Below are 17,827 nucleotides of genomic sequence, written 5' to 3'. Positions count from 1 at the left end.
CCATAGCAGTTAGCCCAACCACCCTTGATTATTGATTGGTGACATTTACATTTAGTTATTTAGCAGACGCTCTTATCCAGAGCGACTTACAGTAAGTAAGACATGAATGCTCAGCTACATAGAAACCATTGTAGCAGTTACAAATGTTGTTATATTATGTGCTTCAGACTAAACAGGTAACCTTTGACAAATATTGTCAATGCTGATGTTGACATTAATAGATTGACATGTTATGAACATATGAAAATATTTTTTTTTTTTGCAAACACTTTGCAAAATATAAAAATAAATTTGTACCAAATAAATACATTTAACAAAAGGAAGATGATGATCATTAGGATTTCATCTCAAAACATGTAAACAGAACAGTGTCCCAGTAGTTCATGGAAGTACGGATTGCATTCACATGCAGTTACTTAAACAAATTATGTGACTCAATATGACTCAGTAAGCAATACAGAAAAAGTTGTCCTTAGGACAAATGCACTTTAAAATATCAAGTTCAATTCACATCAGACAAAGAAGAGGTTGGCTGTATGCTGGTAGAGAGAAGCAGCCATAGATAAGAACAAAGTTGTATCTTTGTTTTGCATTAAAGTAACACTTAGAACAATTAACACAACCCCAGTCAGTGTGATAAAGGTTAAACTTAGTGGCACTGTCAGTGATCAATGTTTCCTTCGTTTTGATGCCAAGTACGTCTCAATGTGGTTGAAGAACAAGTCCAGCTCTCCCATGGCTTTGTACAGACCTTTGTTCTCCATCTGCAGATAGGTAGATAGAAAACCTGTTAACTGACATGCACACACTACACACACACTACACACACACTACACACACACTATACACACACTACACACACAGTTCCTTCAAGCTGTGTGAGACTCACTCACCTTGTTATAGGTGGAAATGAACTCTGTAATGTCAAATGGTTTCTTGCAGGAAAAATAATGTCTCTGTAAGGAGAGAAAGAGAGAAAATGGGGAAGCAAGATTGTAGTCAGTGTTATTTGTCACAACATCAACAAAAACATGTAACACTTGATCACATTATTTCATGTTTCATGGACACAAAGAAAGCTGAACAGATCTATCTTGCAGAGTTTCAGGAGCACTTTGATGCAACGTCAGCTCTGGTTGGATCTTCACGTCTTAAACTGCTGATGTAATGTGTGGTATGAGAAGACCATAGCCTTCTTACACACACTCTCGGTCTCTGTCTCTCTCTCAGAAACACACACACTCTCCCCCTTTCTTACCCACAAACGATTTTCAAGCGTGGGAACTTAGTTTTGGATGCAGTTCAACTAAGGATGTCTACATATTGTAGGCGTTTGTGTTTGGGGTTAGTTAGAGGTTTGCGGTCAGGGAGACATTCCTGCTATATTAGAACCAGGGAGGGGAAACACTACAACAATTACCCAGGGCTCTAAACAAATTCTAATCCATGGTAAACACCTGTTGTAAGAACCATCGATCTCTGGATTATCATAAAACCTTGCAATATCATCACCACAAGATAAGCAGCACAAGTGTGTAAAATACTTGATGATGACAATATACCCAGGTGTGTTCTGGGGCAATCTAGCCTAGTTTCTGACAGTCGCACTGACACGCCAGCTAGTAACTAGCTATTTACAGCTGCATACATTATTATCTGTCCCTACGGTCCTCAATTAAGTCATTGGAAGAAGTCTCATTAAGGCATTGTATGTAATTCTTGAAAACATAATTTATCTTTTTATTGAAATACAATTAAATCCCATTTAGCCTATTGCTGTACTGCTGACATCTAGAGGCGTCTATGAAAAAACATTCCCACGGAAGCACAAACCAGCTCTCTTCAACATGGACCGGCAGCGTAGAACAGATTAATTGACAAGTGAGGTAGGCAACTATTTACGTAATACGACTTAAACATTCAAGGTTAGGTATTGGAGTTTAAATTGTTTTTAAAAGACACTTACACATTGCATAAGCTCCTTCTTGAGATCGTTAAGTATGTTTCCAATGGAGTCAATGGGAGATTTGAAATCGTTATCATTCGTCGTTCCGCTGATAGCTGTTGGCAACACAGTGTCCAGATAGAACTTCAATAGGTTGTCCATAATGTGACATCCAGACGGAGTCTGTGGAGGGATGGCGAACACGTTACAGTCATGTTTCGCTGGGACTGTGAAGCGTGGATAACCCAACTGACTGAATTGGGTTACGTCCCTCCTACGTTAAGCCTACTGTGAAGAGTATTGTTTCAAGGTCTAAGTGAAGTCTTGAACGCATTATAATCTATGAGCATACAGTTCAGTAGGTTACTCACTTGAAGACTGTTTTCAAAACTGTCGTTTAGGAGGGAATTCTCCAGTTCATCATTGGCTTCCTGCAAAAAGAACAAATTGCATTATTACAAATCCCAGTCATAGAGACATCTCACTGCACCACTTCTATGAAGACAGCCGAGATGGAGACATGCTCTGAACAGATGATGCCTGTAGAAATTAGATTTGTTCTGACAAAAGCAGCACACACACTGGACTAATAGTGCTGTAGTACTTACATAGTAGTCTCTGATCTTGGAGAAGGATGCACGCAGCTCCTTGAGCCTGGCAGGGAAGTCCTCTACAAAGGAGCAGCAGCGGTCAGAGCACACCACACGAGAGGTGAGGGCATGGCCACACATACACAGTGCAGCCAGGAAAGACAAGAGTGAAGAGTATGGAGTCATCCTGGAGTCTGGTTCTGCACGAAATGCTGGATATAGAGCAGTCTGGAGAGCTCTTGGATGGAGACGTGGATGGTCCTGGAACTGAGCAGTGGGTCTTCTGGATGCAGGCAGGAACCCTACAAAGTGGAGACTCGGGTCAAGGTCAGAGTTTCTTCTTGAAGAGAGGTTGATGAAAAGCAAGTATACACTCTGGACCAGATATAGACCTCTATATATACACACAGTATAAAGTACAATGTAAAGTACAAAAATTCCTTCACCTTTATTCATTTCCTGAGGGAGGGAGTTCCTGTAAGTATTTTGGGGTACTGATACGTCATTGGCTTGGTCACATAGGAAACGTACTCCTCCACGAGCATTTTCTTGGTGTGTTTGCAAAAATATCGTTTTGCTTATTATGATGTAACTGCATTTAATAATACCATCAATTTAATAATATCATCACTAAGTGATGTTTTGGCTTGAATTAATGTTGCCCACAATTGGTACACAGTGCCAGTATGGTATTATGATATTGACATTAGCACTTTTAGACTTTCAAATGTATTATTATTATTATTTTTTATTATTATTATACAAAGTCTAAAGTAAGACTTATATAATTTACTATTTTATCTCAAATCATAAATCCTTTATCCAATGAGGTTTCACTTTTTTTTTCTCAAATAAGATCCGTATATGTTTATTTTATGCACCTTCCTGCCACAGTAAATTCTGTGTTTGTGTAAACTTACATGGCATTGTAAGCAATGATGTTTACCAACACCATGCATGAGGTATTCTACCCCTGTGTGGAAATAGTAGTTTGTTTGCTCAGTATGGAAATAAGTTTTTTTTCTCTTACGCCATCCATTATTGGTGCTCTCTGTCAGGTGGTGACTTGGGGTTTCTAAGAGAGAAAAAGGAAAGATGTAGAGGATGTCTGTTGTTGCCTCCTTTTCTTTGCTATCATCTTATATTTTGGGCGCTAGGAACTTCCTCTGAGTGTATGTGCATGTGCATGTGTGTGGGTTGGCGGGTTGGCTGTCAGCTGTATGCCACCCCCCGGCAGGTGGAGATGACAGAAACTGAGGTAAAGAAGTTGAAAGACAGAGAGAGAGGTGACATAAGAACATGACACAGCAAATTCTGTGGTCCGGGGTCAATTTTACCCCTGAAGATTTCCCCTTCTAGATTTCTGGGAAGTTAATACAATTCTTCTAAACCTCTTCTATTGTCACCCATATCTGTGAGTCTATTGTTAGATTTTTTCATGAACTTTTCAGTATTTCTTACCATTTGTTTCTCTTTGACAAGTGTACGGCTCTTGTAATTAACATCTACTGGGGTCCCAATGGGATCTGTGTTTACTGTTACTGTTCTCTCCATGCGATTTACTGGCTTGGTCAAGTCACGTGGCCTCTCATTACCACTATGCCCACCTTCCGCCACACAGGTTTGTCAGAGAATTACTTCATGTTTGGCTGACATCTCTTCATGGATGTCTTACTACCGCATCTTCTCAAAACTTCTCTTTTTACCCTTTTTTCGCTATGAATAACGATGAATTGGCAAAACGCTTGTAATTTGTTTTCTGCGAAAATAAAAAATAGCACTTGTTACAGAACAATCATGGTCTGGTGTCATTGTCCTGTCATTGTCCTGTCATTGCACAATGATAGTGATGCAACAACACATCATCCACTACTGCTCAACAAGCAGTAGTCCATTGGCCACCCTGCCTGGACTTTACCCCCTGCACCAGGTGTTCAATCCTCATCCTCAGGGTCCGCTGTCCTGTATGTTTTAGATGTTTACCTGCTCCAGCATACCTGATTCCAATGAATGGTTGTTATCACAACCCCATTCATTGGAATCAGGTGTGTTGGAGCAGGATTGAGGATCCTGAAGACCAGGAATGAACACCCCTGCCCTACACCCTGTCACCAGTTCACATGCTGCACCCATATCAGACTATACCCCCACCCAAAACTAGGAATTATTATTACAAATGTATATTATTTATCAGAGGTTGAGATAGGCTGCTATGGATTGTTAAGAGGATCAAGACCAAACAATTATAATATACCTGTACTTGTTACAAATGGCACTAAACTTGATTTATAAGCAGTCTGTCAAACACAAATAATCTGGGCCATCTATTTTAGTGTCTGCAGTAACAGCCCATCAGGCCCTAGCATTACAACTCATCTCTCTGTGTGACAGCAGCTTTGAGAGCTGTATTGTAAAGAATGGCAGCATGATGTGAATGAAAGTGTGTATGTATTTATCAGAGTGTTAAGAGGTCATTTGTATTAGCTGACAGTGATTCAGTCTTTATTTGAGTTTTATACAACATTCTTGATGTTATTTTGTTCTGTGTGTATGTTCCTGCTGAAATGTTACATCCTGTGTTCTGTAACACACTGTAAGGGTTTACTTTCTCACCAGCACTCCTGTGTAGCTGGAATGCTAAAATCAGATTTTCCTGGAAGTTGTTACATCACTATGTAATCTACAACTCTGTGTCACATTAGTTCCCTTCAAGGTCACTGACACACACACGCACACACTGATTCTGACTGGTGTTAAACCATTGATATCCCCCCCCCCCCCCCCCCCCCCCCGGACCCTTAAAAAATGTTTGTACATCTCCTTTATTTAACTATGTAACTATGTAGTGTTGACACACATTAATCCCCCTATGAATGGCACAACTTGGCCCAGTTTACCATTTCAACTTGACAAGTATGTAGCAATCAACTGAGGGACTGTCCTGAGAGATTTGGGGTCAGTAAAAACGTATATATTTGTCAACTGGAACTGACCTTTTACCTCTTGGACACTCCATATGCTGACCATGACAGTTGGACAGAGAACAAAAAAAATGTGAGCTTGTAACCACAAGGAAACAAAAAACTGTTACATAAACACTGCTGATTATGACACCTCATAATTTCCTGCTGTTAATCATCCAAATTTTGACTTGTAGTGCGAGAATGCTCAGTTTCGAGACATCATCTAACTGAATGAAAATATGCAACGGTTCCTTGAGGTCAATTGATACATAACAATAAATCTAGTAATAATAAGTAGTACTATAGAGATTATTTTGTAGTTCCCCAAAATGTTCCGGTATTAACCAGCCAGTACTACGTGCTGCTTTTCTGTTCTTTTTACAACCACTAGATGTCAGTAGCATGTATTTCTGTTTCCAGGTATACCAGATGTAAAGGTACTGAATAGGGGTATGGGAAAATGAAACAACAACATCAGTTAATCTAATAAAATACAAATCAAATACAAATCAAATACAAAAATAGTTTTATTGCAATCTATACCAATGTATAGTGATGTAAGGACATGGCCACACTTTAAATGTCCCTATGTTTTTCAACAGAACACATTGTACATACATTAAATGTTCAGAAAACAATAAATATCAAATGAAATAAATAACATTTTAATAATTTATAATATATTCTTTAGCTTAGTACATTCTCAGGCATGATCTATCTCTCTCTGTCATGGTGATGAAGGGTGTATGTGTGTGTGAGGACCAAGACCCTCCAGCCACTCCAGGACAGAGTCCAGCTCCCCCAAAGCCTTCAGTGCTGCCTGCTGCACTCCTAGCTGTGGAGACAGAGAGAAAGAGAAGGGGGGGTAGAGACGAAGGGAGGTAAATAACAAGAGTTTAGACAGGGAGGTAGAAAGAAAGGGCGACAGCAACAGAGATGCATTATATCTAGATACATTAATTATATATTTCTCTATATATAGTCTATATATCTCTATATATCTCCTGTCACAGGCATGTGTAGTAACCTTGTCAAAGTCAGTATTTAGGGAGTCCAGCCTGCTTCTGGTATTCTCTCCACAGTGGCAATGCTGCACAGCACCGAGACAGGTGCAGTAGAGAGAACAGAAAACTGGGTTTGACTTGGTTTGACACAAACACAGATACAGAAAACACTTAGAGAATACATTTCTATGATGTGTTCTATTTATGTCAGCGCAAGTGTGAGTGTGATCACTCACACACAGTTTGAGGTCTGTCTTAATGGTGATGAAGGCATTAGCCAGCACACTGATGGTACGGCGGTTCTGGGGATGAGAGGAGGCGTGGCTGGTGAACACTCTCTCCACGTAGAAGCGCAGTAGCAGACGCAGGAAACAGCATGTCTCCCCCTCCTGGACAGCAGATGGGATTACAGGTCAGGATACTATCACTGGTAGACTGTTATGACTTTGAGACGATGGATACGAGAGGATATAGAACAAAAGTCCACTTTATCATGTTAAATTCAGAGTGACATTCATGTCAAAGTCCAAAATGCTCAATAATAATAGAAGAGCTATACAGGCACACACAGGCAATCTAACAAGTTAGGGGACTTCTTTATTGTCATTGCCAAATTGTGGTACCAGTGGTACTCACCTGCATATTCTTCATCACTGCTCCTCTCAGTAATCTCATGTCCATGTTACTGTCTTCTGCAATCTGAAACATACAGAAAATTGTTTTGTCTTAGATTCTTTGTGTGTGTGTGTGTGTCTGTGTATGTGTGTGTGTGTGTGTGTGTGTGTGTGTGAGCTTACCACGCTTGCCCGTATCTCAGAGTAGTGTTTGCGTAGTTCATGTGTGTGTGCACTGACAGTGCAGCTGCCTAGGTGTACCCTGAGGCCCATGGCACATCCTGTTAGACAGAACAGCATGAGGAGGAGCCGGGAGCAGGAGGACTCTGACAACACCTTCATCACCATGACAACCTGACAGGGAGACAGGATCGCTGACATCAAATCATACACTTAAGGTTGCTGTTTGAATTTATAATAGGTTCTTTGAAAACACTGCTTTAACCAATATGGTATAGAATTGTATTTCACTATTTATCCGTGTTCTGCTGGATAAGTTGAACAAAACAACCTCTATAGAGATGAAAGGTTAATCCTGTGTTTTATTGGTGAATGACAGAGTCTGTTTATTACAAACTTGCTTTGTTGTTGAAACAGTGAGAAGGCCTAGGGAATCAATAGTTTCTTCAGAAACCACTCTTGCCATAACTTAATCATCCTTCTCCAGTCTCCACACCAGTCACTGGACTGTGGTGGCAGACCGCAGTTGTCAACTAACATGTCGGACAACAGACCATTAACAATCTTCCAACTCTATCTTCTGAGATGTAACTCACCTGGACACTAGACTTCAACTCCTAACGATTTCACACTTTCAGCATCATATTGGCAAATGTCCAGTAATGCATATTCACAACATCCACACAACATTCAAACATGAACTTTGAACATTTGAGTCACCAACTACAGGTCCCCATAGAACCCAGATGTGCAGGTGTCCTGCCTTACCTTGAGTATGTTTTTGCAGTGTGTTCTCTGTCTTGGACATGTGTGTGTGTGTCCATGCTGATTCTCAGGTCTCTTATAGGGTAAGGATGGATGGGGAATTCACCCAGATACACACACATACCTTAGCAGAAGGAAATACAGAGGTGAGGCAAACAGGAAAGTATCACTTCAATCTCATTTGGTTTCATGAAAGAGGAAGGAGCTATGGTTATTCTGGGATTTCATAAATAGCATTCCTGTATGCATCAAGTCATGTGTTCTCCAGTATGAATTGTCTTCATTGTTTCAAGACAATTAGAATTTCCCAATGGGATTTAAAGTTTTGAATATGAGTTATATACCATTTTTTAATAGTTTTTTTGGCATATGTTTTTTAGAGGTCTCCATCATCTGTTACAATAGAAACCTTCCTTGGGTTGTTACACACAAAATATTATACAACACATTACATTTAGTTGACCTGATGTTCATCCTTGTCATACCACTGCTAACCTTCCATATATCCTTTTAAAATGTTTATTATATACAGATTGTACATTACACTGTTACACTGTATATCTGTTTGAAAAGATTTCGTCCATTTATTTAATTTCATGATATTCATGATAAATATTCCCTCTTCAGGAATATTGTAATGTTTTTCAAGTTTCAAGGGCTGGAGAATACATTTAGTAAGAAAACACCTTATCGCCACCATATTGTAATTTAACTGATGCCTTTTCTTGTATTTTAAATGTGAGGAGGGCTTTGGTGAGGGGGATCCAAATTCAAACTACTATTGGTATTGGCAAATTAGGCTCAGGCCATAAAACCATTTTTGTTCACAATTCTGTTCAAGATGGTCTTTTCCATCATATATCCTTTGGCTTCATGCTGTCTCACGCTGGCTTAAAGAGGCAAGTCGGGAATTTATTTTTGACACGTGCACTGTACATTTCCCAGCAGCAATAGGATGTGATGTCACACACTAGCCTCACTCGTAAGTAACAGGTAGTTGAGTCAGGCACCTGCAGAGCAGGTTGGGTCCCTTCTGAGAGCCAGTTTAGTAGGCTAGGTAACCAGTATGGTTTAATCGGAAACAGCCTACCGGTACAGCGCCAGGAATCAGTGACAATGTCAATGAAGGTCAAAACTGTGTCAGTCTATCAATGGAAGTGACTGTTTATCAGCAAATTAATATAATCCTTCATAATCTCCTTAATATACAGTATATTTTGCTAAAGTTCATTATAGAATAAAAAAAACTCTAGATTTATACTGAAAAATAAAAGAATGACAATATTATATACTGAAAAATTAAAGAGCGAAAATAATATAAAGCAGCTTTACAGTGTAGCTAAACTATAAAACGTTGTATTATTAACCATATTAGCCACATTTCATTGCCAACTATGGTTAATACTCACACCCGACTAAACTCCTGGACCTTGATTTTGATGACTTTTTGTAAAAGTTGTGGCGGGAAAGAGGCTGGTTTATTTGAAAACATAAATGGGTTAGGCGTTTCTCTGCCAGGAGTCATGGGGTGGCCAGTCCTTGGTGTCTGGGCAGGTGGGTCGTTTGACGTATCACTTGAAGGGTGAGTACCATTTCCTGAGATGTACTAGCTGGCTAGCTTTAAATTGGTCAAAATTGGTCAAATGTCAAAGTGTTACTCAGAACATTTATTTAACCTTTATTTAACCACGTGAGCCGATTGAGTCCACATTCTCATTTGCAACGGCGACCTGGCCAAGACAAGTCGCAAATGTGCAAGACAACATATAGTTACACAAAAATACAAGGCACAAAATAAAAAATTAGGTAGGGATTGATTTAAAAAGTTTTTTTTACATAATCTACAGATAGGGCAAAAAAAACCTATTATGCCAAGATTACAGATGTGCGAGAAAGACAGGCTAAAATTGTCAAATGCAGTACAGGGCATTATACAGTATATTTAAAGGAGCAGTGCAGATCAAAAATGCAAGTCTGCCATGGCATTACAGAAATAAGTAGGCACGGCTATGTGCACGGCTATGTGCACGGTCAAATGTGCGCATGATGGAGGAGAGCTAACACGTACAATGAACAGTCAGTTGCTCTGACAGACGTTTTTTTAAAGCATGAAGAGGAATAAGCATTTCATCTACCCCATACATTTATATTCATGTTACATTCCACACCCACAACTTTTCACCATAAAGTTTTTTTAAAAGAAGAATGGGCAGGATAAAGATGAGATGGGAGTTTAGTTCCTCTTCAACTGGAAGGCTTGCCAGAAGGCATGGTGAATGATTAATGCAGTGCATATGTTGAACCACTAGAGGTCCTTGGTGTTTATCAAAGCCAGCTGCACTGCAATTTTCCAGGCAGACATGCAGAATAATTTTCCTCTCTATACAGTGACACACCCCCACCAGTTGAGGGTATACTAGGTTTGGATGGACCAGGAAGTCGTTTATTACGAATGATCACTACTGAGTGTAGAACAGCATTGAGCCAAGACCAGATTTTAATCGCTTTTATTTGAACATCTGCTTTATACAAACAAGGATACAATGATCATTCTGAACAAATCACCTTAAAAACATAGGTACCTCAAGGACATTTTCAACTACACGGTAGTCATGTTCCACTTATATATTCACCTGTAGACAGAATTGCCCCCATGTGGTGTTTCAGTACATTCAGGACATTCAAGTCCTATGGTACACCATAATCGAACCGTCTCTGCATATCTGTAGCATGTCAGTCAATGTACCTTTATTTTCAAGGCATCACTTATTCTGAAGTTGTTGTTATTTACCACTACTGTATCCTTATTACTAACTATTAACAAAACTTACAGAAAACAACAAAATCCATGCATCAAGGAGATTATGTAACTGGTTGGTTTTCAGCTTCATACATATTCTGTATGCCCTGATGCTGTCAACTGTCAGCATTGACCTCATTCATTCTTATATTTGAGTGATCAAAGCTGGATACATTCAGGTTCCTCCTTGTAGGCATAATCTGACCTGAGCTGGTCTGACCTTTGAAAGGATGGAATTACTTGGAAAAACTAAACAAAAAAAAGTAGATTATTTTGAAACGCATGTGCTATCACAGGCTATTTGCTATTATATTATTAAGATAATAATAATAATACTTCTGGATATGATCTTGAGTGATGCAACGTCACCAAATAGGTAAACACTCTGGAAGTATACACTCCAACTATAGCATAGCAACTGTGTACTGTGTGTACGAGGTGTGCATTACCCCAGAGTGTGTGTGTGTGTGTATGTGTGTCTGTTTGTGTGCAGGCCAGGCCAGGCTTCTCTAGATGACAATGGAGTGGAGGTGTCTGAAGCACATGATGACATCAATAGGGACAGGAGGGCTCAGGTGGTTTCCGTCCAGACGCAGGTACCTGTGGGAGGGACTCACTGTCATCCACTTCCCCGTACGTATGGTGGGATGGTTTGATATTTAGTATGCTATGATGTGATGCACTGTACCTTAGTCGGGGTATCAGGGCATCATCACTAAAACTGTCGGACTGCAGGTTAAAGGGACAGAGCTGGGTGCCATTGATACCTGTCACAGAAACAAACATCCACACACAACATTGTATACCTGTGGTAGAACAGATAGTGTAGTGATGTTTTAAACTGATGTCCAGAAAAGATGAACCGACAATGAAAAGGGGTTGACCAGATTTATAAGTAGCAGGCCAGGTCTGGAATCATTAAACCATCAAGGTCTATCACATGGTGGTCAAACGAATGAGGCAAGAGGTTACAGAAGGTGTCATATATACTGGAGTGACCCTGTACAAAGATAGTTACAGTGGAATACTTAAGGCACAGTGTGTGGTCATCATGTGGGTTCCTATCCTTAAAAAGGGAATACATGACAATATCGTCACTCATCAACGTGTTGCAAGCTGCCGTCTCCTCGCTGTCTGGAGGGGAGGCCTCAAGTTGTTGTACACGTATAAATGTGCGAAGCTAACCACGTGACCCATTGACCCCCGCAGAGAGCAAAATCGTCTGGCAGAAACTCATTGTATCAGATAGGATGTGACCGTGGTGTGACGGTGTTACTCACTCTCGATGCTGTTGTGGTCGAGGTGCAGTTGCTCCAGGTGAGGGTTGAACAGGGGCACAGAGGACAACTGGTTGTGGGACATTTGCAGGTCCAGCAGAGACGACACATTAAACACAGCCTTGGGAACACCCTTGTCACTCAGCTGATTATAGTTCAACCTGACAAACGCCAGGTTAGTGAAGCCTTGGAAGTAGTCCCTGAGCGAGAAAGACATTATTTTATTGTGTGTGTGAGTGTGTGAGTGTGTGAGTGTGTGAGTGTGTGAGTGTGTGTGCATGTGTGCATGTGTGTGCATGCGTGTGCATGAGTGTGGGTGTCTACCTAGGGATGTCGTCTATACTGTTCTTGTCCAGAAATAGCTGTGATATGCCAGTGGGCACACTGGAAGGCATCTTCCTCAAGATATTATAGGCCAGGTTGAGCTGCATCAAGTTCTTCAGGTCCTTGAAGGTATTCATCCCTAAGTCACTGTCACTCAGCTGGGACAAGAGGGACACACACACCAAAACCATGGTACCTATGTCATCTAGCTGTGGTGTCCTGTTTTAGAGACAGAGAGAGGTGTGTTACCTTGTTGTGGTGGAGGTCCAGCAGGGTCAGGTGCTCCATCTTGCCGAAGGCCCCTGAGGGGATCTTGGAGATCTGGTTCCTACTGAGGCAGAGCTGCTCCAGTCCCACTGGAAGGTCATCTGGTACCTCCTTCAGCTGGTTACGATCTGCGTAGAGGTACAGCAGCCTCGGCAGCTTCTCAAACACCTGACACAGAAGTACACAGGTGTGTGTTTGGGAGGGCTGGGTGGGGCGGGAGAGTGGGGGGGGGGGGGAGGTGGGTGGATTCATGCCAATGTTCCAGAGGGCCAAACTTACCTCATTTGAGTTTAAACGATGAGGCAGAGTAAAGAAACATCTGACTTCAGATCAGGATTGAGGTGCAAGATAGTGGAAGCACTTACCTGTTTATCGAAGCGTTGGATGCGGTTGTTGGCTAGGTTGACCCAACGCAGCTCACTGGCATTGCGGAATGGTTCCGCTGTTACCTTGGAGATGTAGTTATTACTCAGGTACAGGTAGTGGGTTCTTGACGGGATGAGCGGGACCTCGCGGAGGTTCCGGTTTTCACAATACAGGGCATTGGGCATGGAGGGGGGGCAAAAGCACTCACGGGGGCAGTCAGGGAAGCTGGAGGGGGGGCCCAGGATGGGCGGGGGGAAATCAGTGGGCTCCTGGGGCTCAGGCTGCCCAGGTGGGGGGGTAGGCAAACGGAAAGTGGGTCTTTTGGTGGTTTGGGGCCGTTTAATTGGTTTCTTGGGCCGAGTTCTCTGGGTAAACACTGCCCCCATCAGGAGGAAGAGAGCCAGTGCAGAGACGAGTCCCACACCTGCCTTCATGGTCCGTCTGGGACAGGAGGTAGAAAGGGAGAACGGAAAGAGGACAACAAATGGAAACAAAAGTGAGAGATGAATTAAAAGTATATAGGAAAATAGTAGTATGTGATTGTATTTGTATATGTGTTCTCTCTGTACAGTAACTCCGGTAACTCTCTCTGTGATCAAACTGGGGAGATTTTGTGAGCAGTTGACTGCCTCTGGAATTGGAAGAATGCTGAAACTCAGCTTGAGCTTGGTTATCTGTGGTCTAAACACACAGGCATTTTTTCATGCATGCCTGGCACTCACATTCGCTTTATATTCCAGATTTTAAAATGAGACAGGGTGTGTGTGTGTGTGTGTGTGTGTGTTTGAGTATGTTTTGTTTGTCTAGGAAAGAGACTCAAAGAGGGTGTGGGATGGAGAAAGATTCAAGGAGTGGTAAAGGATACAGACTCCTTTGTGTTACTTATGGAGAGGGAAGTACCGAGGTCCAGAGCTGTGGATGATTTACAGCATATCTGGCTCACCCCAGAGGACACCAGGGGAAACCAGTGTGTCCCACAGCGACCATGAGGGACACACATACCCATTACAGTGCACCAGAGGCACAAACAGCCTTTTATTTTTCTATTTGTCTTTTTCTAGTGTGTTACTTATTTCCTTTGAAAGCATATTGCCTATATCCAGTCTAGGCTAAAGATGATTTGCTGTTGCGTTCATGGAGTTGATGCATGTATGCTCAGAGATGGGAGGTAACAAAGTACAAATACTTTATTACTGCACTTAAGTGCATTTTTGTGGTATCAGTACTTTACTTCACTATTTGTTTTTCTGACAGATTTTTACTTTCACTCCGTAGATTTTGTACACAAATATCTGTACTTTCAACTCCTTACATTGACATCTGACCAAGCTTGTTATGTTGCAAGGGAGAAGGCAACAAAAAGAATGGCTAATGTTATGGATGAGACAGATGGAGTTAGCGATGTCGACATGACTGAGAATATAGACATTCACCCATGGCCATATATGAGGGAGGATGTTCAAAATTGTAAATTTTTCAATGTAACTTGAGTGAAAAAGTGTAGTCAGTACTTCAAATTTTACCAGTTTATAAAATATAGTACACTATTATGTTGTTATTACACTGTGATTACACTGTTGTTACACTGTTATTATGTTGTTATTACACTATCATTACACTGTGATAACACTGTTGTTACACTGTTATTATGTTGTTATTACACTATCATTACACTGTGATTACACTGTTATTATGTTGTTATTACACTATCATTACACTGTGATTACACTGTTATTACTCTGTTGCTACACTATTATTCCACTGTTGTTACACTGTTATTCCACTGTTGTTACACTGTTATTACACTATTACTAAACTGTTGTTACACTGTTATTACACTGTTGTCACACTGTTATTATGCTAGTAGCTATGGCTACTTTTTACTTAGTGTATGTCAGAGCCTGTACTTCTTTAATTTAACTTCAACTTTTACCAGAATCTTTTTAAACATGTGTATCTGTACTTCTACCTGAGTGAAGTTTGTGTACTATTGCCATATCTGTGTATGTTTCACCTACAGGAAACAATTATATGTTAATGCCATGTGTGTGGTGATATAGTATTGCATAGAAATTCAATCAAAACCCTGTCTGCAAACCCCAAAATAGGGGTCAGTTCTTCTTTAGTGGTACCTAACCACTGGTCAAATCCATTCTGCATCTACTGTAGCTGAATGGAGATGGTGACAGGATGCATGTCATGGCTGGAATGTATTATCAAATCTGATGAGCTTACAATGGATGTCAATACAGGACAGATAGAGATGAACACACAAACACACACTGCCACATACACAGCTGGTGGTTTGGAAAAAATGATTTGCAGATGTTTGGTTCTGATCCGTGTGTTTGTGTGTGTGTGTGCGTGCGTGCGTGTGTTTGAGTATGTTTTGTTTGTTAATGATCGAATAACTAAGAAAGGCCAGAAAGACTGCCATCGATTGATGATGATCTATTAGCATTGTTTATTTATTTCAGCAGTGGAACTGAACATTATGCTGATTGTATGTTGGTCCAACATCAGTTTCATATCACTTTGTTGAACTAAGAAAGGTTGCTGGCCAATTTGGTAAACATCACATCCAGCATGAGTCATGTGAGTCATGGGACAAGTATGAGGTACAGAGCCTGGTCTGTCCAGCCAGGAAAACAGCTCTGAACTTGCCTTAGTCCTCATAGTGTTCCCTGGCACTGCCCCTCTGGGAGGGATTACACTGTTCTATCCCACCACATCCAGAATGCCATATCCCTAGTCTGGGTGACAACCTGTTTCTATCCAGTCATCCAGAGCCCAAGTCTGTCTGACAGCCTGTTTTGGTCCAGTGATCCAGAACCTTAGTTCTGCATCCTGATATGGCTGACATCACTTGTCGACTGTTCCGTGTCAAGGAGTCCGGATAAGAATACAAGTGTTGTGCAGGATGAGTCAAGCCACCAATTCTGTGGAGGCGACAGCTCTGCAGAGGAGCTGTCGAGCCTGCAGTCTGTGCTTTAACAAACAGCCTACGTCTTAGTCTCTACACATCTCAGCAGCAGGGCTTGTTGCTAGGGAGTTCAAATGCACTCTCTTTGTAGTTGGGCTGTTGAACTATAACCTTGTTGGACCTACATCGAATTTATACACTTGCATCCAAAGTTGCAGATTGTTCATTTGTGCCAAATGATCTATGTAGTCTATAGTAATGTCATGCATTGGTCAAGTTTCCCATAATTACAATTCCAGAAGAAAGTTTCTGGAAGTTTTATTTAGAAAGATAACTCAGAGGTGAGCAGTGTGAACCCTTTCTGCTCTCTCTGCAGCCTGCATTCATTTATTTCTCTTAAAAAGAAACTGGAAAAGAGAAGTCCCATCCATCACAATCAAGCACATCCCATTTGATAGGAATGAAAGTGCTTGAAATATTTATGGTTTTAAATTTTTCTGTGTTTTGTCAGTGCTGATGTAAAATTCAGACCAAGCAAAGCCTTACTTTCTGTGACACAACATTCTGCTGGTATACAAAGCATAATACAAGCAATCATTAGCTGCCAATTCACAGAAAAATGTAAAACAGTATTATTCTCTGATAAGAACTACAGAGCTGCTGAAGGCAGAGTGAAATACTGTAGTCTTTACAGCCCCAGCCAATGTCAGCACACGGTTTTTTTCATGATCTGATTAGACTGTGAAAAAGATAAGCTCCACTTTCTGTTCATTTTCTCACACAAAATGTGTCTCATGACCAAAGACAGACAGTTTAAACAGTACCATGCTCTGATTCCCGAGAGAATGTTTATGGTGTCAAAAGAAGCAGAGCAGCTGTGTACCTCAGCCTCTGTTAGCAGAGGAGGAGAGAGCAGTACCACTTGCGTGGCACAGGGTTTCTATAGAAACACACAAGCACTGTTTGGATCTGCCAAGTTCTTCCCTCCACACGCACACATGCATTACACAGCTCTCTCTGTCACACTTTCTTTCTAACACACACACATTTATGTTCCTGCTTTGTTTACATGCTGTTAGTAAGCGTGCAGCATATGTAAAATAAATAATGTGCCTTACCTGCCTGTGGTACCTGCCCTTTTTTTATCAAGTCACAAGTTCTCTGTCTCTCTTCTTTCTGCCTCTCTCACTCTTTTCCCACCCCTCTCTCTCTCTCCTTATCCCCCTCCTCACTGCCTCTTTCCCATTCTCTCTCTCTATCTCCCTGGCTCTTTCCCTCTCTTTCTTTCCCTCCCTGACTCCATCTACTTCTCTCTCTTTCACTCCCTCCCCCTTTCTCCGTTACTGGACAAGCCAGCCTTGGGTCTGTTCCCTGTGAGGTCACAGTGCGTTCTTTCTCTACTGACTCCGCTCATGAGTTTTGGATTCAACATCAGTTCCCATTCCTCTAGAGGTGCATTCATTATCCCTGTGTGTGGTGTGGGGGGAGGGGGGAGTGTGTACTGTACTCTGACTGTATGCTCCAGGGATCCATCCTTCCACTCACTCTCTGATTATTTACATACAGTGATTCTCACGTGAGTCTAATTACAACCACCCTACTGCTTGACTCTCTAGAATGTTCTTCTCTTCTTGCTGTAGGTGTTCATTGTCCTCCATGGTTCAGTTTAGCTGTGGTAAGCCATAGGTTGTGTGTGTGTTTGTTGGTGTGTGTGAATGTATGTATGCGTGTATCAGGCTGGTTTTTCAGACTCATTAGCTGCACATTCCTGCAGCTCAAGGGTAACAGGCAGAGCACAGATGGAAATTT

The 17,827-nt window shown here is 41.3% G+C and overlaps 3 protein-coding genes across 3 annotated transcripts; all 3 read right to left on the bottom strand.

Moving 5' to 3' along the window:
* Positions 1-668: 668 nt before the first annotated feature.
* On the bottom strand, positions 669-2,721 carry il10 (interleukin 10). Its single transcript, XM_067236523.1, has 5 exons — positions 2,554-2,721; positions 2,317-2,376; positions 1,967-2,128; positions 894-956; positions 669-764 (listed from the first exon to the last, which is right to left on the bottom strand). The coding sequence occupies exons 1-5, from the start codon at positions 2,719-2,721 to the stop codon at positions 669-671; spliced, it is 549 nt and encodes a 182-aa protein (XP_067092624.1).
* Positions 2,722-6,225: 3,504 nt separating this feature from the next.
* Positions 6,226-7,464, bottom strand: il19l (interleukin 19 like). Its single transcript, XM_067244819.1, has 5 exons — positions 7,300-7,464; positions 7,139-7,201; positions 6,739-6,891; positions 6,526-6,588; positions 6,226-6,333 (listed from the first exon to the last, which is right to left on the bottom strand). Exons 1-5 carry the CDS (start codon positions 7,462-7,464, stop codon positions 6,226-6,228), a joined length of 552 nt encoding a protein of 183 aa, XP_067100920.1.
* Positions 7,465-10,552: 3,088 nt separating this feature from the next.
* On the bottom strand, positions 10,553-17,221 carry prelp (proline/arginine-rich end leucine-rich repeat protein). The gene is made up of 7 exons (XM_067236421.1): positions 17,137-17,221; positions 13,095-13,536; positions 12,712-12,897; positions 12,463-12,620; positions 12,142-12,338; positions 11,550-11,628; positions 10,553-11,461 (listed from the first exon to the last, which is right to left on the bottom strand). Exons 2-7 carry the CDS (start codon positions 13,527-13,529, stop codon positions 11,371-11,373), a joined length of 1,146 nt encoding a protein of 381 aa, XP_067092522.1. The 5' UTR covers positions 13,530-13,536; positions 17,137-17,221; the 3' UTR covers positions 10,553-11,370.
* Between the last annotated feature and the right edge of the window lie 606 nt (positions 17,222-17,827).

Source organism: Osmerus mordax, chromosome 1, assembly GCF_038355195.1.
Source record: "Osmerus mordax isolate fOsmMor3 chromosome 1, fOsmMor3.pri, whole genome shotgun sequence".
Lineage (NCBI taxonomy): Eukaryota > Metazoa > Chordata > Actinopteri > Osmeriformes > Osmeridae > Osmerus > Osmerus mordax.
This window is presented reverse-complemented; position numbering and strand designations above follow the sequence as displayed.